Source organism: Myxine glutinosa, chromosome 7 (genome assembly GCF_964187855.1).
Source record: "Myxine glutinosa chromosome 7, kmMyxGlut1.1, whole genome shotgun sequence".
Classification (NCBI taxonomy): Eukaryota; Metazoa; Chordata; class Myxini; order Myxiniformes; family Myxinidae; genus Myxine; species Myxine glutinosa.
This window is the reverse complement of record NC_136267.1, coordinates 138,319,956-138,342,696: the sequence shown is the minus strand read 5'-3', so window position 1 is coordinate 138,342,696 and position 22,741 is coordinate 138,319,956. Positions and strand designations below refer to the sequence as shown.

The 22,741-nt window shown below is 41.6% G+C and overlaps 1 protein-coding gene across 2 annotated transcripts in view; it reads left to right on the top strand.

The window, feature by feature from the left end:
• LOC144888182 (1-phosphatidylinositol 4,5-bisphosphate phosphodiesterase delta-4-like) overlaps positions 1-20,226 on the top strand; it is a 21,121-nt gene extending 895 nt beyond the window's left edge. Inside the window, exons 2-8 of one of the 2 annotated variants that reach the window (XM_078781167.1) lie at positions 2,974-3,202; positions 5,473-5,674; positions 10,308-10,452; positions 11,798-11,950; positions 12,246-12,383; positions 16,495-16,639; positions 19,537-20,226. In XM_078781167.1, the coding sequence (XP_078637293.1) occupies positions 2,974-3,202; positions 5,473-5,674; positions 10,308-10,452; positions 11,798-11,950; positions 12,246-12,383; positions 16,495-16,639; positions 19,537-19,676 (1,152 nt within the window). In that variant the 3' untranslated portion in view covers positions 19,677-20,226. Of the gene's footprint in view, positions 1-2,973; positions 3,203-5,472; positions 5,675-10,307; positions 10,453-11,797; positions 11,951-12,245; positions 12,384-16,488; positions 16,640-19,536 lie in introns of both variants that reach the window. The other variant, XM_078781166.1, reaches the window with a different exon arrangement.
• Positions 20,227-22,741: the final 2,515 nt, after the last annotated feature.

Genomic DNA, 22,741 nt, shown 5'->3' with positions numbered 1-22,741 from the left:
TTGCAAAGGGGTAGTTGCAAAGGGGTAGTTGCAAAGGGGTAGTTGCAAAGGGGTAGTTGCAAAGGGGTAGTTGCAAAGGGGTAGTTGTAAAGGGGTAGTTGTAAAGGGGTAGTTGTAAAGGGGTAGTTGTAAAGGGGTAGTTGTAAAGGGGTAGTTGTAAAGGGGTAGTTGTAAAGGGGTAGTTGTAAAGGGGTAGTTGCAAAGGGGTAGTTGCAAAGGGGTAGTTGCAAAGGGGTAGTTGCAAAGGGGTAGTTGCAAAGGGGTAGTTGCAAAGGGGTAGTTGCAAAGGGGCAGTTGCATGGGGTAGTTGCATGGGGTAGTTGCATGGGGGTAGTTGCATGGGGTAGTTGCATGGGGTAGTTGCAAGGGGTAGTTATATGGGGTAGTTATATGGGGTAGTTAAAAAGGGCAGTTATAAAGGGTGATTCTAAGAATCTAAGGTGTAATTCTAAAGGGTAGTTATAAAGGGTAGTTATAAAGGGTGATTCTAAGGTGTAATTTTAAAGGGTAATTTTAAAGGGTGATTCTAAAGGGTAGTTGTAAAGGGTAATTGTAAAATGTAATTCTAAAGGGTAGTTATAAAGGGTAGTTATAAAGGGTAGTTATAAAGGGTAGTTTTAAAGGGTAGTTTTAAAGGGTAGTTTTAAAGGGTAGTTTTAAAGGGTAGTTTTAAAGGGTAATTCTAAAGGGTAGTTATAAAGGGTAGTTATAAAGGGTAGTTTTAAAGGGTAGTTTTAAAGGGTAGTTTTAAAGGGTAGTTATAAAGGGTAGTTATAAAGGGTAGTTATAAAGGGTAGTTTTAAAGGGTAGTTATAAAGGGTAGTTATAAAGGGTAGTTATAAAGGGTAGTTATAAAGCGTGATTCTAAAATGTAATTCTGAAGGGTAATTCGAAAGGGTAGTTATAAAGTGTAATTCTGAAGGGTAATTCTAAAGGGTAGTTTTAAAGGGTAGTTTTAAAGGGTAGTTTTAAAGGGTAGTTATAAAGGGTAGTTTTCAAGGGTAGTTATAAAGCGTGATTCTAAAATGTAATTCTGAAGGGTAATTCTAAAGGGTAATTCTAAAGGGTAGTTATAAAGGGTAGTTATAAAGGGTAGTTATAAAGGGTAGTTATAAAGGGTAGTTATAAAGGGTAGTTATAAAGGGTAGTTTTAAAGGGTAGTTATAAAGGGTAGTTATAAAGCGTGATTCTAAAATGTAATTCTGAAGGGTAATTCGAAAGGGTAGTTATAAAGGGTAGTTTTAAAGGGTAGTTATAAAGGGTAGTTATAAAGGGTAGTTATAAAGGGTAGTTTTAAAGGGTAGTTATAAAGCGTGATTCTAAAATGTAATTCTGAAGGGTAATTCGAAAGGGTAGTTATAAAGGGTAGTTATAAAGGGTAGTTATAAAGGGTAGTTATAAAGGGTAGTTATAAAGGGTAGTTTTAAAGGGTAGTTATAAAGCGTGATTCTAAAATGTAATTCTGAAGGGTAATTCTAAAGGGTAGTTATAAAGGGTAGTTATAAAGGGTAGTTATAAAGGGTAGTTATAAAGGGTAGTTATAAAGGGTAGTTATAAAGGGTAGTTTTAAAGGGTAGTTATAAAGCGTGATTCTAAAATGTAATTCTGAAGGGTAATTCTAAAGGGTAGTTATAAAGGGTAGTTATAAAGGGTAGTTTTAAAGGGTAGTTATAAAGGGTAGTTATAAAGCGTGATTACCTTCGCAAAAGCGGAAGGTTATGTTTTGATCGCTGTGTATTTATTTGTATGTCTTTGTGTGTGTGTGTATGTTATTCGCATAACTCAAAAAGTATTCAACCGAATTGCATGAAATTTGGTGGGATGATTGGTTATTATACGGGACACATTTGATTAGATTTTGGGAGCAATCGGGTCAAAGGTCAAGGTCAAGGTCACGAAAAGGTCAAAATCGTATTTTTGTTGTTCTGTTCCCTACACTCCCATGCCAAGTACAGAACAGTAGCTGCGGCGAAGGTATGCGCTCTACTGAGTGCCCGTTCTAGTTCTAAAATGTAATTCTGAAGGGTAATTCGAAAGTGTAATTCTGAAGGGTAATTCTAAAGGGTAGTTTTAAAGGGTAGTTTTAAAGGGTAGTTATAAAGGGTAGTTATAAAGGGTAGTTATAAAGGGTAGTTTTAAAGGGTAGTTATAAAGTGTAATTCTGAAGGGTAGTTTTAAAGGGTAGTTTTAAAGGGTAGTTTTAAAGGGTAGTTATAAAGGGTAGTTATAAAGGGTAGTTATAAAGGGTAGTTTTAAAGGGTAGTTATAAAGTGTAATTCTGAAGGGTAGTTTTAAAGGGTAGTTTTAAAGGGTAGTTATAAAGGGTAGTTATAAAGGGTAGTTTTAAAGGGTAGTTATAAAGCGTGATTCTAAAATGTAATTCTGAAGGGTAATTCTAAATCTAAAGTGTGATTCTAATGGGTAGTTACACATATGTAACTACACATACTACACATACATCTAAGTATAACTACACATATGGGACATCTAACTGCACAATCGCAACACAGACATGTAAAAACGAACTTTAGACATTTACCCTAAACGGTGTACTCTGAAATAATTGACTTTAACTTTGTGAGGATCTCTTTGGGACTCATTAAAACCACAACACCTTCTATGTTTTTGGCCCAAGTCTTTCACAAACCAGCTGGCCATGCCTGGCATTCGACTGAAGGCAGCAGAAGTTTGTAATTAGGTTTTTAAAAAGCTCCAACTTTTGAGTTTAATCTTCACTTGCCTTGGTCTACACTTCTCTCCTCGAAAGTCTTCCATGACCCTTCCATATCATTTTACTTCATCGATTCCAGTCTATAGTCCTCCACAGCTTTCAAAAACAACATGTGAAAATCCATGTGAACATTGCACAGTGTCCCTTTTGGGTGGTGGACCCAATAGTGCCCCATTATGTCCTTCCTTATGCAGTACCCCATGTGGCTCACTCAACACTTTCCATGCACTCTCCTCTAACAGGTTGCCAGTAAAGGTGGAGGTGCGGTGGACCTGGAGGCCTTTCTACAGCTGTACCGGAAGGTTACCCGTCGTAAAGAGCTTGTGCAACTGTTTATGAACTACTGTGATTTGAGAAGGAACATCACCGTCGACTCGCTCGTCCTATTTCTTCAGAAGGAGCAGATGGAAGTCACCGCAGGGGAAAAGTTTGCGAAGTTGCTCACAAGCAGGTTTGCCCGTAACATGGCAGGTGAGACATGGTTTTGATGTAGATTACAGCAAGCAAGTGTCTGATTGGGTGAATATGGAAGTTTGATGATGTCGATTCGGTAGCAGATGGCAAAAACATCTTTCTTCCAAGAGAAATGTCCTGTGGACAGGATTGCTGAAGAGTCGAGAGGGCAAAATAACCACCAGGGGAGAATCAGAGTTCCATGATCAGCAGACTCACAAAAAATAACAAAGAAGTCTTTTTTCTCAACTCCAACACTAGACCTTTGAGAGTGAAGACTCATTCATCGAGACCCAATTCTCGACCTCAAATAAATTTGACACACAAGGCTCGGTCTGAAATTTGAAAAGTGAAGTCATTTTTAGCTCACCTGGAACGAAGTTCGGGGGAGCTTATGTGATGGCGCGTCGTCCGTGAACACTTGAAACTTCTCCGAAACCGCTGATGGGATTGCGACCAAATTTGGCACAAATGATATTTGTTGTGATGTGACTAAAGTTTTCACTGCATTAACAAAAAATCAGGACGTGAGGGGTCTACTGAGGGGTTGTCCCCCAAAATAGGTATTTGCTCTTTTCTCTGAAACTACACACACGATTTCGATGAAACTTCACCACAACCTTCATCACCCGTGATGTGCCAATGTTTATTCGAGGGATTGGAAAAAATTGGGGTCTGAGGAGGTACACGGGGTGGGGGGGGGGGGGGGGGGAATGTCCCCACAAAATAGGTATTTTTTTTTTTGTTTGTTTGTTTAAAGTCTTATGATTATGTTAGTATGATTCTACATGCTGCCCTGTCTTCCAGCATATATTGAAATTGGTTTAAATACCTTTAGTCGGTGCAGTATACTGTTTATTCTACCAGGTGAGCACCAAGGGTGTTACCCCTATGTTTAAATAGGAAGGTGTCATTAAATTTGCATGCACAGATGGTGCCACCGCGCCAGCACCAACAATTACATTACAAACTGGACGGCAGTCGGTAGAGCGCACACCTCTGCCAGGCTGAACAGTTTGCATTTTATTGGCCGGATTTTCACCGATAGGCCGGATCTGGATACCACTGATAGTGGTTCTTGGCTCCTGCCCAACTCATCCATCAAGTTTGGTCCGAATCCGTCCATAACTCTTTGGCATATCCTTCTCACAGGTAGACAGACAAACATACAGGGGTGAAAACATAACCTCCGTCCGCCTTTGGTGGCAGAGTTAAAAACACCAGGAACCCTTTAAAATAAAGCCAGGTGGCCACGTGTGGTGAAGTTGTCCTCACAATGTACAGGAACCCAAGTAGTGACTGTCTATGTGTCGAGACGAGTCCCTTCAACACGACCCAATGTCAAGATGGAGGGCAGATGCATTCACCGAATAAAGTTTGCCCAGATTGCAGCAATAATCACGGAAGATGATGCATTCGATTGGCCAAATTATCCACCAAACTTATGGTAACATTTCCACCATCATATAGGAACAGCTCGGCAGGTGTATGGTCTCAGTAAGGTGGGTCCTCTGAAACATCACTAAGGATTAACAGCAATGGCTGTGTGTCTTCCTGCTGCCGATTTATCCGTTTAATGAATACCCAGCTGGGTCTGTTGAGTAGTGATGAAATGTGGCTTTACCACTGCGATCCTCAAACCAAATAGCAACGTGCTCATCCAGAGGGTTTTCGGGTCTCGCTTTTCTGTTTTGCAAAGGAAACTTGTCTGCTGATGGACAAATGCACCACAAAACGACAATCGCAAGGACATATTACACCAGATATTGCCGTAGACCCTCAAGTATGATATTCTGAAGGATGTTGAAAAAAGGTGTGCTCCTCCTTCATCACAATGTATCTGTCCACATTTGCTGGCAGACAGGACGCCATGTTTAGCATCGTCCAACGAAAGTGCTGACGTTGCTCCAACGTTGGCCCAACGGTGTTGTGTTAGCTGGGTAGCTCGGTCGGGATTCCAATTCAGGCTCGAGAGTTTAGAGGTGAATGTGCTTACCTCTTGGCCATCCTGCCGGCCCAGTAAATGCAGTGGAGTCAAGCTACACGATATTGAAAAAAGTTGACATGTCTTGGACTATTGTGAGTATTTTGCTCCTCAAACCTTTTGAACGCCCTTTACGCAAATGATAAAGGCGTTAAAACATGTATCCTGAAATGGCTGCGTATCAGCCCCAAAGATGGCAAGGCATCACTAGTATTAAAATGATAATAGTACTAACAATTGTCATTTGAAATACAGTATGTATAAACCATTTGCATGGTTATTCATGAATGCCTGTGTGGTGCAGAGAGGAAAGACGCACGGCTCAGCTATGATGGATTCCTGGCGTATCTTCTGTCTCCAGACGGAGACATTTTCAACAAAAAGCACCATAGTGTATACCAGGACATGAATCAACCATTGTCCAACTACTTCATCAATTCTTCCCACAACACTTACCTGGTGCAGGACCAACTGGTCGGAGCTTCCAGCATACAGGGATATCTCAGGTGTGTGCTGATTAATTACCACAAATATTATTATTGTCACAGTATTATTTACACTTAAGCCGACATCTATAATAATCCATACTAAGGGAACTCCAAGGGTGTGCAGGAATGAAAACTGTTTGGATAAATATAAACACCACATTTGAAGATATCTACTATATAAGAGAGCTGTCTGTCAGGAATGCCAGGGGGGTTGACTCAGCCTGTCATCCTTCCGAGGTCGGCTAATTGAGTACCAGTTCACTGGTAATTCCCTGTTTGTCGTTAAAGGCGGCAAAAAGGGTTGGCGTCAGGAAGGGTTTCAGACCAGGTCACTCTACTCTGGACATGCTGCTTCTGCTGTCTCAACAATGGATGGAGGTCCTCAATGCCAAACAGGAAATTAGAGCTGTCTCCCTCGACATATCACGTGCCTTCGACACGGTCTGGCACCCCGCTCTGCTCACCAAACTCTCCTCCTTTGGTATCCATGGAAATCTCCACGCATGGCTGGCGGACTTCCTCTCTAGTCGTCGTCAATGTGTGGCCCTGAATGGGTTTCTCTCATCTCCTCTTCCTGTTCAGGCTGGAGTTCCCCAAGGCAGTGTTCTGGGCCCCGTGCTTTTTCTGGTCTTCATCAATGATCTCTCTGACTCTCTCGAAAATCCTCTCTATCTCTTTGCTGATGACTCCACTCTCTGCCGCTCCATTCCTCTTCCCTCAGATCGGCAGTCTGCTGCCTCCTCACTCTCTGAAGACCTGGACAAAATCACAGACTGGTCAAACAAGTGGAACATGTCTTTCAATCCTGACAAATCTCACACTCTTACTATGTCTCTCCGAAAAGATCGACTGGACAACCCTCCCATCTACTTTCTCAACAATCCTCTCCAAGAAGTTCTGTCGCTGAAGATTTTGGGTCTCACTATCTGCCATGATCTTTCTTGGGAAAACCACATTTCCAAGCTGGCCTCCAAAGCCAGTCACCGACTGGGCATCCTCCGTCGTGCGAAGTCCTTCCTCGGCACACCTGAGCTCCTCACCACATACAAGGCTTTCATCCGCAGCTCAATGGAATACTGTTCTCCCCTATGGGCCGGTGCTCCTGCCTCACACCTAGCTCGGCTTCACGCTGTTGAAACCAAAGCTTTCAGAATTATTGGAATCTTCCGCGATGAAGCTATCTCTGAGGGCCTTTCACTCACTCACCGCAGGCAGGTAGGTGGTCTTTCTGTCTTCTACCGACTCCTCTCCGGCCTTGCACCCCCAGCTCTCTCTGTGCTCTGTACCCCAAATATTCCTACAGGTCGCACAAGATCTGCCAGCAACCCTCTGATGGTTAAACTGCCGAAATCTCGGCTCTCTGCTCACCTTCACTCTTTCATTCCTCTTTTCTCCCGCCTCTGGAACAAACTCCCTCACTCCCTTCAATCCCACTCCTCCCTCCAGGTCTTTAAAACAGCTGTTCACCACCATCTCTTATCTTCCCCCATCCAAAACCTTGATCTTTTCTACCCCCGCTAATTCACCCCAGATCCACCTTGTTTGAAATTCCAACTTCTTTCCTGGAAGTCCTGGCAGTGTCCATATGTTTTATACCTCTCCCACCGCCCCCTTCCCATGCCCCCCCCCCCCCAAAGCCCTCGCCCTCTCTCAGATCTCTCGATGTCTCCATGTCTCTCGGTCCCTGCTCTCAAATGTTGTGTTTGTGTCCTTCCCCCTCTCTCCCCATCTTGTCTACCGCTCCCGATGTTATATGTTTTATGTGTCGGTTTGTCTTTCTGTGTGATTAATGTTCGCTCTTTCACGAGCCTCGATCTTGTATACAAAAAAAAAGAAAAAAAAAAGGGCATCCGGCCGTAAAACATTGCTTCAAAAAGGGGACCAAAAAACAACAACAACCACGGTTCCCGAAAAAGGCCAACCCCCGCTTTGCGGGGAAAAATGGCCTCTAAAGGTGGTTATAAGAGAGCTGTCTGTCTGTGTGTGTGTGTGTGTGTGTGTGTGTGTGTGTCGCCATTTTTCTCAGAGATGGCTTAACGGATCTCCGTCAAACTTTCAGATATTCATCAGTGAATGTCTGGGAGTGTTTCTAGCCAAAATAAATAAAATAAAATTCTGAAATAAAAAAAAAGTTTTTGGGATTTAAAAAAAAAAAAAAAAAAAAAAAAAAAAAAATCGCTCAATAGTGCCTAAGCCTTTTTAAAATTAATGACTGTTATATACAAGTACACATTCGCATAAATAAATACAAAACAATCACCAGACATTTCGTAATCAATGGTAGATTCACCAGCATATATTCAACGAAAAGGTAAAATGATGATTTGACCTTTGTGACGGATTCTGAATTGGATGTAATTGCTTTTACATTATATTTTCCCTCATTTCAAATATGTTAATGTTTCTTTTTCGCTTGAGCAACGCCGGGTACTCCAGCTATAAACACTTATGTACTTTACTTGGAGTAAAAATACAAATACAAATACAACTTTGTCTGGGGGTAACATAGGCTATGTGGCCGCGGCCTCATGTAGGGGTCTGGGGGGGCTGGGGGAAGGGCATAAATTATCTGTGTAAATGTGTACCATGTTGCGCCACCTGGTGATGGTTTCAGAGAGTGATGATGGTTTCCACCTGGTGATGGTTTCCTTTTTTACCTGGGCAACACTGATGTTAAAGCACTCTTTGCACGTGAAAATTTTCCTCCTTCCTTTCCCCCCCCTCCCCCAAAACGGAAGGGCCTGTCAAAGCCTCCTCCCCCCCCAAAAGATGTATATGTAGTATATCTTTCCCCTCCCTCTCCCCTCACCTCCCCCTTCCGCTCCCCCCACTCCCTTCCTAACGCCTCCCCCTCCTGCCTCCCCTCCTCCCCCTGGCAATGCCAGGTACTCCTGCTAGTAATCAAATAAATCATGAAAAAAAAGGCTTCCCCTTGGTCAGCCTGCTTTCACCACGCAGGGATCTTAATCTGCCATTTTGTTTTGGCCTGTTCATAAATGACTTGCCTTGGAACCTTGATGACCTTTCACTGGCTAATTAAAGTATATAATCGAAAACTGTCTTCAGATTTGAGGATCGGAGCTTGTGGACTCAACTAAATAAGTGTTGAAATCTGGAGTGAAATCTGAAATTTTTGAGAAATTAGCGATTCTTATAACTAGGCATATTAACTTAAGCAAGACTCCCTCCCTCTCCATATTCACACAAGAAAATGTGAAATTGCCAAAGCATGAAACTTAACCTTTTTCTTCTGTTTGGACAATTATATTGAGTGAAGAAAAGATAAAGGAATGTGCCGAAAAGTGTACTTAATTGAGTTCAATAAAAATAATTAACCAGCGGGATCACCGTGAGGGCTTCCGCACACACACCTGGATTCTCCATGGAGAAATCTCCAGAGTTAAGAAGGCCAAATAAATGTAATTAAAGATCAAATTTTAAAAATGATTAACATGATGGGAGGATTAGAATGAGTAAACCAACGGAACAAGTGAACTACGAGTTCAAGAGAGAATTAAAAAATATTGCAATAATATTTTAATTATTTTACTCTTTGAAAAGTCCTTTCCTCATTTTTTAAATTCACTTCCTCGCTTTTCTCCCCTTCCTCGCTCTCCGTCCACCTCCCCCCCCCCCCCCCCCACCTTCCTCGCTTTTCTCCCCTTCCTCGCTCTCCGTCCACCTCCCCCCCCCCCCCCCACCTTCCTCACTTTTCTCCCCTTCCTCGCTCTCCGTCCACCTCCCCCCCCCCCCCCACCTTCCTCGCTCTTCCTTCTCTTCCACTTCCCCCTCTCTCTCTCACTACCCTCTCCCTATCTCTCCCCCATCTCCCTCTCTTTCTCTCATTCTAATCCTCCTCCTCGCACACTCTCCTTATGATGAGGGTATAGCGGCGTGTGGTGAGGCATTGTTCTCCCGCCACCCCTCTTATTCGCTTCTCCCCCCCCCCCCCCCTTTCCTTGCTCTCCCCTCCTCTCTCTCCCTTCCCTCTTGCTCCCACCTGCTACCGGAGTGTATCGTGACGTGTGGTGAGGCGTTGCTCCCCCCTCCCTTCTTGCCCCTCCTCAATCCCCTCTCTCTCCCCCCCTCGCCTCTCTCCCTCCCTCCCATATCTTGCTCTCTCCCCCACCCATTTCTCATTCTCCCCCTGCTCCCGGAGTGTACCGTGACGTGTGGTGAGGCGTTGCTCCCCCCTCTCCCTTCTCGCCCCTCCTCAATGCCCTCTCTCTTCCCCCTCCCCTCTCTCCCTCCCATATCTTGCTCTCTCCCCCACCCATTTCTCATTCTCCCCACCTCTCTGTCTCCCACCTTTCTCTCCACCTCTCTGAGTATTCCTGTCAGCGAGGCAATAGGTGGGTGTTGTCGAAATGCAACCTGTGATGATGCAAAGGGCTTTCTTTTGCGTGGTCTGTCGGGTGTTGAGATGTATGTTTGATGTCATCATGGCTTTGGTTGTTGTTGTTTGTGTGCTCCTGTGTACTATTATATATTTTATATTGCTTGGAAACGTATTGCGATATATAATTTTGTGTGCTCCTTCCATGTCTGTCACGTTTTATTCCAAACAATTCCAGAAATGACTTTTTCCCTTGCTTTCTTTCTTGACAATAAAATAAAGAAACATGTAGAATTAAGTTAGGATTACCCACAGTTCCCTGCGAGATGGCTGCCGATGCGTGGAGATCGACTGCTGGGACGGACCACAAAACGAGCCCATTGTGTATCATGGCAAGACACTCACATCACGCATTACGTTCCGGAACGTCATTCGAGCCATTAACCAGGAAGCGTTTGTGGTGAGTACTTTTGGGATGTTATATCTATGAACCAAACAACATTTTGAAAAGCACAAGATGGTAAATTGAATCCTCCTGCAGTTTTGTTAATTATTGTTTTCCGAGTCCTTCAAATTTGACCCGGACATTTGATAACAAATAAGCTTGTATGTGTTGTGAAAATCAACCAGATCCACAACTTTGTCCCATAGGTAGGTTTAATCTCAATTAGATCTTTGACATCATCCTGTAAAATACAATCATGCAATAGATATCAGGATCTTGGTATCATACTGAGCGGACCGATAATAATAGACAGAGCAAGCGAGTCTAGCATATATGTGCGAGTCTGGCATATACGTACCATTCAAGACTACATGCAAAGTAAATGTCACAGGTGTGGCTCCGCGTCGCGGACGTCCCAGGTTTTATAGACGCCCTTCAGTGGCTGAAGCGAGTAACTCTCCTGGGTTCGACTTTGGTATAATTTCACTACAGTATGTAACTTTGATAAGCAATGATCAGCACACTGTGTAGCCAATCATCTGTAAATCTCAACAGGCCTGGTGCTTTCATTGACCAGAAATTTCATACTTGCTCTTCTTAACTCTTCGACATCTCTCTTTCCGCCATCTTGATTTTGAGCACTGCGCTAAAGCAAAAAACACGTGATTATGGGTCCAATCCTTCGAACCTGCAATATGAAGCCAAATTCCCTCAAATGTTAACCTACATACATGACTCTCTGCCCTTTCCCAGAGAATCCAGTACAAAATCCTCCTCTTGACCTACAAAGCCCTCCATAACCTGGCCCCATCCTACCTGGCTGACCTCCTCTCCAGACACACTCCCAACCGTAACCTCCACTCTGCTGGTACCAACCTCCTCAGCCCCCCCCCCCCCATCCGGACTAAATTCAGATCCTGGGGGACAGGGCCTTCTCCATCGCTGCTCCCACCCTCTGGAACTCACTGCCTCACACCATCAGAGACTCCTCCTCACTCACCACATTCAAAACATCACTCAAGACCCACCTGTTCAACACTGCATTCAACATTTAACCCACAGCATTTAACCCCTGACTATCTCTTCTCCTTCTCCTTCCTTTTGCTTTGATTATTTACCTATTGATTTTTGTCTTTTTGCACTTGTTTTTTGTACTCTGTCAAAGCGTCTTTGGGCTTCTTGAAAAGCACTATATAAAATAAATGTATTATTATTATTATTATTATTATTATAAGCATATGTCCAGGTCAAATTTGAAGCATCCTCATTCATTAATCGATAAGAAGGCACAGATGTGTGTATAATCTTTTGCTCATAAAAATGTCCTTTCTTTATTAATGTTCTACTACATGTTCGACAGATCTCCAAATTCCCCGTTGTTTTATCATTGGAGAATCATTGCTCATTTGAACAGCAAAAGACGATGGCAAGACACCTGAAGAACATCTTGGGAAAAAGGCTTCTGACAACCACATTAGACGGAGATGTACCACACCAGCTTCCTTCCCCTTCAGTAATAATAATATTAATAATAATAATAGTAATAATAATAATCCATTTCCCAATTTCAAAATGGTTAGCTGAAGCCTCAACTGATCATAGTCATTGTTTCTAAAAAAAATAAAAATTAAATAATGGAATTTCTGATTGAATTTCCACTTAAAACCCAATTTTAACTCCAGATCTTTATGCTTGTTTAAAAGTTAACTAACAGCATCCTAGCAGTGAAGCGTTATCCTCTTTTACCTCTGCCTTAAGAAAAGTTGTTTTTAACAACAAATTGACATGAATATTGACCTGTGTGGAAGGATCTTCGTGAACGTTTCCTGATTAAGGGCAAGCGAGTGGGCTCCATTAAAGATGATATACGGAAGTATAAGTCTTCGATGAAAGGAGGAACTCGGGTGGAAAAAGAAGAGAAACAGTCTCAAGGTGCAAGTCACAAGGTCAGTCAAAAGGCAAGTCACAAGATATAGGCATTTGTAATAATTATCTATATATATAAAACACAGTTTGTGTGTGTGTGTGTAATGTTACCGATAGACTCCTAAACGGAGAGGCTCACGTACTTGATATTTGGCATAGACATGGCCATTGAGCCTGGGAAGAACATGGCCGACCTAAAAAAAAAAATTTCATAATATTTTTTTACCATATTTTTACCTCAGCGCATTTCAGCGAGGAATATTATACACGGAATCTGAGGCGGTGGCAGAGCAGCACGCTGATTCGCTCAGAGCGATCACGTGATGTTCCTTGCCACCATAAACTCACAGTTACGCGTTCGCACGTAATTCAGAGCGAAAAGCGATTGCGTTTTTTCACATTTCAGCGAGGAACATTGCCATTCACACCACATAGGTTTTTTTTTTCTTTCATCTTTAGATCCATATTTTTTTTCAGTGAGGAATATTATACACGGAATCTGAATCGGTGGCAGAGCAGCGCGCTGATTCGCTCAGAGCGATCACGTGATTTTCCTTGCCGCCATAAACTCACAGCAAGTAGCATAAATTTTAGCATGATTAGCATTTAGCATGATTTAGCATGAGTTAGCACAGATAGTAGCATGTTTCACATAGATTTTTTTTTCAGCGAGGAATATTATACACGAAATCTGAGCCGGTGGCAGAGCAGCACGCTGATTCGCTCAGAGCGATCACGTGATGTTCCATCCCCGCCGCCAGACCATTGAACATAAAACAGTTTGTGTGTGTGTAATGTAATGTTACCTCCCCCTCCCCTCCACCCCCCCTCCCCCCTCTTCTCCCCTCCCCCCATCTCCTCCCCTCCCCCCCGTTCCCCTCCCCTCCCCCCTTCCCCTCCCCTTCCCCCTCCCGGCAATGCCGGGTACTTCTGCTAGTCTACTATATAAGAGAGATGTTTGTCTGTGTGTGTGTGTGTGTGTGTGTGTGTGTGTGTGTGTGTGTGTGTGTGTGTGTGTGTGTGTGTGTGTGTGTGTGTGTGTGTGTGTGTGTGTGTCACCATTTTCTCAGAGTTGGCTGAACGGATCTTCGTCAGACTTTCAGATGTTCATCAGTGTTTAGTGTTTTACATCTATTATTGGAAACATCAGTGTTTCAGAGGTTCATCAGTGAGTGCCTGGGAGTGTTTTAGGCAAAAAAAATAAAAAATAATGAAAAAAAAAATCGTTTTTTTTTTTTTTTTTTAAATCGCTCGATAGTGCCGAAGCCTTTTTAATTAATGACAGTTATATACAAGTACACATTCGCATAAATAAATACAAAACAATCACCAGACATTTGAACACAAATAAATCAAAATTCCGGAAGTGTGTGAAGTTTGTAGTACGGCTTCTTCTTCTTCCTGATCAGCATCACACTCAACTCAGAAACGTGATGAATGCCACATTCACCCAACAGCATATATATATATATATATATATATATGTATATACAGTGGTACCTCGGCTTACGAGTTTAATCCGTTCCGTGACGGAGCTCGTAAGCCAAATCGCTCGTAAGTCAAAGCAAATTTTCCCATTCAAATGCATTGAAATGCTATTAATCCGTTCCAGCCTCAAAAAAAAAACACCAATTTTTTTTGTTAGGTGCTTTTAAATAACAAAAATGTACTTTATAAATAACAAATAATGTATAAACAAGCACGACCTCGTATATACTGTACATAATACAAGAGAATGTAAAGAAATAAACTGGTTTTATTAAGCAGAGGAGAAGAGCATGCCAGGTGAGGTGTGCGTGTTGTCGACTTGGCGAGGCAGTACGATCGTACTCCTTCTCCGATATGTACGATTTTGAAGCAGAAGGAGTCCATAAAGGCTATAACGCCAGCCAAGGGCGTTACGATTATTTCAAAGCTCCGGACCTCTATCCATGAAGATATGGAGAAGTTGTTGTTTGTGTGGTTGAAGGAGAAGCAGCTCGCAGGAGATACCGTGACCGAGAGCATCATGTGTTTGAAAAGATTGAAACTCGGATATCGAGCACGGACCACGAGGTGTTTTTTCTTTTTTCTTAATCTCGGTTTCAGTGAACTTTTGCTCTGTGCTCACGTGTACTGTACCTGTACCTGTAATGGTACGTCAGAGGATGGCACCTGTTGTCATCATATTAAGTGCAAGATGTTCTGCATCGTAAGTTGGTACACCGTGGTCTTTCGGCGGTGTTTAAGCCGGCCGTCTTGGCTTCTGTCACCATTGGCATTGAGTCTTTCGATGTAGGTAGGTCGTTGTGTGCCGGTGCCTTGGCCGAATTCCTTCATTGCTGCATTGTTAGCTCACCTGGTTTTTTATACCACATCTTTGGTTATCGGACCAGCGAATGACGTCATCTCCAAAGTATGGCTTATTCTCACTTGTCTTGGACGATCTTCTACTTCTAGCCTTCCACCGTGCATTTGGTGTCCACTGTACTTACTGTACAGTGCCTGGTAAAATTGATGTAATGGGTTTTTGACCGTCAACGCCATGAACCGTCATGAACCGTCATGAACCGTCATGAACCGTCATGAACCGTCAACCGCCATGAACCGCCATGAACCGTCAACGCCATGAACCGCTAACACTCAAAAGCCCATTTATCGCGCCTTATAAAGCAAAACGCAAACCGAAAGCCATGCCTCTCAAGCGAGGCGTGCTTCCGTGGTCACGTGATCCACAGGTGTAGCTCATTATACCCGCACGCGCGACACGCTTTGGCGGTCACGTGACCAGCCACTCTGGAGGCGGGGATCCCCGCCGATGACGTCACCGGCTGGAGCAAGGAGATTCCTCGCTCATGTATTTCGACGATTGCGTGTTTTATATCCAAGCAGAGATGCTTTCACGGCAAGATAACCGCGTGACCGGAACCGGAAGCCACAACCGGAAAATTCAAAAAAATAAATTTTTTGAGCTCGTACATCGGATCTCGGCTCGTATCCCAAAGCAACAAACCGCCCGAGCGACGGCTCGTATCCCGAAAAACTCGTACGTTGGGGCACTCGTAAGCCGAGGTACCACTGTATATGTATATATATATATATATATATATATATATATATATATATATATATATATATATATATAAACCCCCCTTCCGCTCCTGCCTCCCCCTCCCTCCCCTTCCAGCTCCCCCTCCCCCCTCCTCCCTTCCCTCCTCTCCTCTCCCCCTCTCCTCCTCTCCCCCCTTCCACTCTACCCCTCCCCTCCCCTCCCCTCCCCCTCCGGGTCGCCGGGTACTTCTGCTAGTAGCATGATATCTCAAAAAGTTATGGACGAATTATGACAAAATTAGGTGGATGAGTTCGGTAGGTGACAAGAACAGGTGATCTGATTTTGGTTCAGGCCCGGCTTCAGATCCGGCCTATCATTGGGATACAAAGCGTAAACTGTTCAGGTATGCACTCTACTGATACAGTTTAATACAGTTATCTGTATTAAATCTGCCCATGGTATCGTTTGTACATAAATAATATGTCGGACAAAGACATGGGAAGAGATCTGTGAATTTTTACATGAGTACAAGGACATAAGTGGATGCAATAAGTGGAATACCACAAACAGGAGGAGAGAGAAGAGAAGGAAAGTAACCTGCAAGTAAATGTGGTGAGGTATGAGAGGGTTAATGAGAATTCAGAAGATCAATGGGGAGGGATGAAAGATGGCCAAATGTGGTGGTATACCGACAGGTTAAAGCCCTGAAGGGAAAAGTAGGATTGAACAGACTGCGGAAGGTGGTCCCACAGATGGGAGAAGAAGGGCACAAAAGGGTGGAGGTCAACAGTAAACCTGGATTTTGGAAGTTTCGCATGGATTGTAAGATCCGAGAACAAGCACAACCTGAAGAGATGATGGGAGGGGGGGGGGGGATGGAGGGATGCAAAATCCCAGGGAACAAGACCTGAGAAGAGGCAGTAGAAAGCAGAAAGACCACTGACTTGTTTGCAAATAATAATTAAATATTTGGGGTTTTCCACATGGTACCCTGAGTCACCAATGAATGTATATGTCATGTGATATGTGCATGCTTTTTAATCAAATACATTTCATTAAAATCCAAACTCATTGCTACCTTTTCTTGGTGTCAGCTGCAGACAGTGCCAGAGGAGTTGTCCAACCTAGTCGTCTACATGAAGAGTATCCATTTCAATGATCTTGCATCTGCACAAGCGGAGCAGAAGTGCTATATGATGTCATCGCTTAACGAATCCAAGGCCAAGAAAGTCTCAACGGCAGGAGGTGTTTCCATCTTCATGTTCTATTAATAATTTTAAACACCTTGCACCTGTAATAGCCCTTCCATAGGTAACAAATTACCGTACAATAAACCATGGTAGAAATTGGATGTTACTGCAAATCCATGGCTTAGAATGAACATTATTGGCTTAGAATGAACAGAACAATCATCATGATGGATATTTCCAGATTAATGTCTGTGGGGTACATGCAGGTAAGGGGGAGGTGGGTTCAGAGAAGTCAAGCCTCCTACCCTCATTCTTTTCAAGAAAATATGCAATACAAGTACAGATACATTTGCCAGCCCCCAAAGTACACCGCCCCATGCCAAATAATTAAATATCATATCCTCCAGTACGCGACATCAGTGGGGCGCCTTCAGCGCCAAGCCAAGCTGCCGTGCATCACATGGAGATGGAATTGGTGGGGGGTGGGAGTGGGGCGGAGTACAATAATTGATTGATTAATTGGTTAATTGTGGAATTAAAATAAATAAATAATAATCGTATAATAATAAATTTCTTAATCAATTGGCTAATAGCATACCGAAACCAAGTGTTTTATCCAAATCTGTAACTTTTTGAAAAATTAATGAAACAATTAATTAATCGAAAAATTAAATAATTCATTGATTAATTGATTAATCAATCAATAATTAATCGATTAATTGATTAATCAATAAATCAAAAATACCCTTTACAGCCAAATCACTTGGTCATTGTCATGTCCAAATATCAGCTTCCTAGCTCAAAAGGTGCCTGAGATATTGGCCAGATGAGAAAGAAAATAAATGATTAATAATTAAAATGAAGAAATAATAATCATTTAAAAAAAATAAAAATCAATTGGCTAATAGAATACATAAACCACCACCATTTCATCCGAATCTGTAACTTAAAAATAAAAAATTTGGTCATTAATCGAATAATTAAAAAATTAATCGATTAATTGATTAATCAATAAATAAAAAATACCCTTTACAGCCAAATCATTTGTAGTGGGGCGGCTTAGCCCAAATATTCAAAAGAATTGTGCATTTTGTGAAACAAGCACCAAATTTGGCACAAATGTACATTAATATGTTGCGAACATTTTCAGATATTGGGCCACTTGAAATTCCGTAATTTTTTTTTTCAAATTTTTTCAAATTTCGTAATTTCAAATTTTTTGGGTGACACCGTCACCATTTCGGTCTTCGAGGCCGGCCGATAGGCAAAGTGTGACCAGAAGGGACGAGGTTCTCCTGACCACGTGGCCCTCGATCTGGGAAGCGAGAGGCGTTCCATTAGTGGACGCGCCCCTCACGCCCGACTTTTGGGCGGCCCCGGCAGGCCGTTTGTTTTGACGTTCCGTGACAGGCCCCGCACCCCCACCTCCGGGCCGACCGGAAGCTTGTGCTGAGTACATCATACCTGAACAACTCAGTGAGGCAGAACACAGCAGTGCACACCAGGGTGACCCCTTCAGTGCATAAACCAATTAACCTGTCCACTGCAGGGCATATAGAAATGAAGTTATTTTCTGCATATAATAATAATATAAGTTCAGTTCTATATAACAATTTCTGTTATCACCACTACCACTACAACTACAACTACCACTACTACAAGCTTTGTCTGGAATTTTGTGGACTAACAGACAAACAGACATACAGACAAGCTGGGATCAAAACATTACCTCCTTCCACCATTGAGTGTAGAGGTAAACATCATGGAAATTATATCATGCCCTAGATTTAATTCATGCTTACCCGTGTATTTGCTTCACTGGTTCACAAGGTCTTTTGCATACATGTAATTCAGACTCTCGTCTTCATTGCTGACCACACAATGTTCGCAACATATTAATGTACATTTGTGCCAAATTTGGTGCTTGTATCACAAAATGCACAATTCTTTTGAATATTTGGGCTAAGCCGCCCCACTATATCGGCCGGCCTCGAAGACCGAAATTGTGACGGTGTCACCCGAAAAATTTGAAATTACGAAATTTGAAAAAATTTGAAAAAAAAAATTACGGAATTTCAAGTGGCCCAATATCTGAAAATGTTCGCAACATATTAATGTACATTTGTGCCAAATTTGGTGCTTGTATCACAAAATGCACAACAGGTTTGCTATGCTGCTACACTATTGGTCATTGTCATGTCCAAATATCAGCTTCCTAGCTCAAAAGGTGCCTGAGATATTGCCCAGATGAGAAAGAAAATATACATGTACTTAATTAATCGATTATAATTAAGTAACTAATGAATGCATTGATTAATCAAAAAAACAAAAATACAGTTTTTGCCAAAGCACTTGCTCACTATTGTGCCCAAATTCCAGCTTCCTAGCTCAAAGGATGGGTGAGATATCACCCGGACAAACAAAAAAGAAAGAAACCGGAGTGAAAACTGAGTACTCCCTTTCAGCGCGTCATTGCCGAACCCCCTTCGGTGCCCGGCGATGACGTCATGCAGCGGCTGTGGAGATGGACTAGGAAAGGAGTGGTGTACAACAACTAAAATTACTGCATGACAAATGAAACCATAACTTAACATTATTGTATCAAAAGCGGGACACATTGTTAAGGTATTGTTAAGGTTAAGGTATTGTTATGGTTGCAGAAGGCGCTGCTTGACTCTTCAGAATGTTTGAACTAGTACTTAATGAAACACATAAATCCAGACCTATTCGAATGAAGGCGACAGATAAAGCAAATCAACATGTTTTTCATCCCAAAATATTGTTATAATAATCCGGAGGTTGCCTTTTCCTTTTATTTCTTGCAAACCACAGACATAATTCATAGTCTCTTGCGATTGTAACTCTGCGGCCAAAACACAAGCTTGAGCTTTTGACCATTCTGATTCAAGGGTGAAGCTGATGCCAACATAACATATTTTTGTTCCCTTTAAGGTGCCAACTTTGTGAGTTACACAAGGAGCAACATCGTCCGGATATACCCTTTACAGACAAGGATCGATTCATCCAACTACAATCCGGTAGATCTATGGAACTATGGCTGCCAGATGGGTGCGTATCCATTTTTTCAATAAACATCAGGGTTTGATAGGAAGTGCCAATGCTGGTGTTTCACAGGCAGGGCGATTCATCAATGTGGGTGCTGTCCATTGGTTGGACATTAAGCCAGAGGACCCGTCTGCCGGCAGTGGTAGTGGTCATTTGTTAGTAGTAGGCGAGTTATTGCCGGCACAGGCACCCTGCACACATTACAAATTCCGACACAAATCAACTTCAGTTGAATATCCTGTGACGGAGTCAAGGATCCAGGCGATAGGTCATCCATCCAGGATTGGTTCCAGCCTTGAGACGTTTCTCGACTTGCCATGAATGACCTCAAATCTGTCAATATTTCGGGCCTCTATTATTATTATTATTATTATTGTTATTATTATTATGAAGTTTGTGGTATGTATGTATTGTGTTCCTTTTCAATGCTCACAACGACAGAGACTCCATACTAGTTGAAGGCCCACCAGGTAAGGGCAACAGATCTTAAATGCCAGTGGAATGACGACCTTTCTCAATCTCGACTTGTTCTGCACATTTAGATAACTGTACCAAGAAACAAAAGAAAACATTGATCAGCAAGGATTTCGTCAACATCCGCATCACACGTGAGCCAATACTATATTAATTCAACTTCCTAAGAAGATACAATCTTTGCATTGATTTCTTGTCCACGGCTAGCTTGTTATATCAATACTCAAGCTTTTGGGTCTCACGATCTGCCATGATCTTTCCTGGGAAAACCACATTTCAAATCTGGCCTCCAAAGCCAGTCGCCGACTGGGCATCCTCCGTCGTGCAAAGTCCTTCCTTGGCACACCTGAGCTCCTCACCACATACAAGGCTAGTAGGTGATAAATGTTGCTTCTGGGACACCTCCGTTTAACATGGGAAATCCCTATCTAATGTCATTTACCCCCCTGTTTTAAAAAAAATCATAAACACCTCTATTTCTCCCTCTATGAACCTATAATCCTTCTCGCCTTATGAACCTATAATCCTTCTCGCCTTATGAACCTATAATCCTTCTCGCCTTATGAACCTATAATCCTTCTCACCTTATGAACCTATAATCCTTCTCACCTTATGAACCTATAATCCTTCTCGCCTTATGAACCTATAATCCTTCTCACCTTATGAACCTATAATCCTTCTCGCCTTATGAACCTATGATTTTCTTCCTTTATGAACCTATAATCCTTCTAGCCTTATGAACCTATGATCATTCTCACTTCCATGTAAATTTTACCCTATTCCCCCCACTACCCCCTTAATGTAGTTCCTTAGACCACTCTGCTAATGAGTCTATAAATATATTATCTCTTTCTAACTTTTTTAAGAGTTCCATTCTCCTATAGAACTCATCCCCATCAAGTATATTTATAAAGTATACAGGTTCCTTAACCTTTTGTTGTGAAAGTATAAAGTGGTATGTTTCACGGAGGGTTCTTGTTTGACCTCCTCCTCTCCCACATACCATTTTAAAATTATAATATTTATTATCCGATTGATAACCATTAAAGTTCTCACTCCACTCTAATATATTTTTCTTCCCACCCTCCATTACCCCACTTAACAAATGAATACGTTTATCCGTCTTGAGAACCTTCTGACCAGTGATTCTCTCAACCTCTTGAATCTGATATTTTTCACATTCGTTATGTTTTCCATTTATATACCAAGGTTGATTACACCTCCACTCTTTAGTCTGGTTGATACTTGGTTCTATCATTTATATAATAGTAAAAAAGGTGGCGGTAGCCCGTTAAAATCCCTAACCCCCCTTTTTAACTTATCACTTATATATATATATATCTTATATACTTATATAACCATAAGGGAGACGATCAATTCCATTTTCTAAAATAAACCTCTTATCATCAAAAGCCCCCAATGCTTTCTTATTCACCTCTTCTGAATATAATTGATGTTTATAACTTCTTATTCCATTAATCTTTCTAAACTCTTCTTTCTTTGTTGTTAAACAGTTATAATAATCCTTAAAGTTTATTGTTTCTTTAATGACATTTTTCTTTATACCTTTTAACTTCTTATCAGTCTTTTCAACGTTATTCACAATGTATTTATAAGCATAAGCCTTCGACCTCAATCCCACAAATTCACTCATAACATTTCCTCCCAATTCATCCTTGAACTTTCCAATCACCTTTTTATTTTTAGAAGAGAACAACTCACTCTCTGGACTGTAATTACTTGTATCATAGATATTAATGTCCTTTTTCATATCTGAATAAACATCATCAGTATTAATTTTCAAAATAAAACTATCAGTATCCATATACAACAATGACACATTATCCTTATACTTTGATTTTAGATTAATATAAAAGTAATCATACATTAATGACTTTGACAAGTCAAGAATTGATGTTCCAATGTAAATAGGTTTGTCCATTTCAATACTCTCTTTAACCAAATGGATCGCACAAAAGTTCTCAGTAAAGACCTCAGCTCTAGTAAAACTCGGTCTATTAATTAATTTTGATGCTTGTTCCCAAGATGTTGCTAGTCTGATATTTTGTCTTTTCCTCACATTCTCCATGGTCTTACCAAAGACCGCATTATTCATTAATTTATAAAAGTCTTTCTCAAAATCTGTTTTTGACTCTGTTCTTCTTTGTGTATTAAAATCAATGTACCCCTTTAACCAATGACTTTGATTGAACTTTAGAACCCTGTGGATCTTCTCTACTCTTAGACCTTTTGATAAATATTGTCGCAAATTTCTTTGGTGTAGTACATAATTTTTCTTGTTATATAATGTAGTAAGTAATTTTTCTGTTGATTCACCTATATCAAACGATCGTTGATAATCACTCAACCATTCTTTCTTTGGACTTTCTTTCTCACAAGCAAATGGAAGATCTTTATGTTTGATATGAAGTTCTTCAGGATATTTTAAATCAACCTCAAAATAATAACCAACCTTTGAATCATCCAATTGTTTTTGTGTAGAGATACATACATCTTGTAAAACCTTTGTGTAGTCTTTTTCCTTTACCCATCTTAGTTTCCCATAAGGAAGAGCTTGAGACATTGCCCAGCCATACAAGTTGTTTGCGTCATAGTA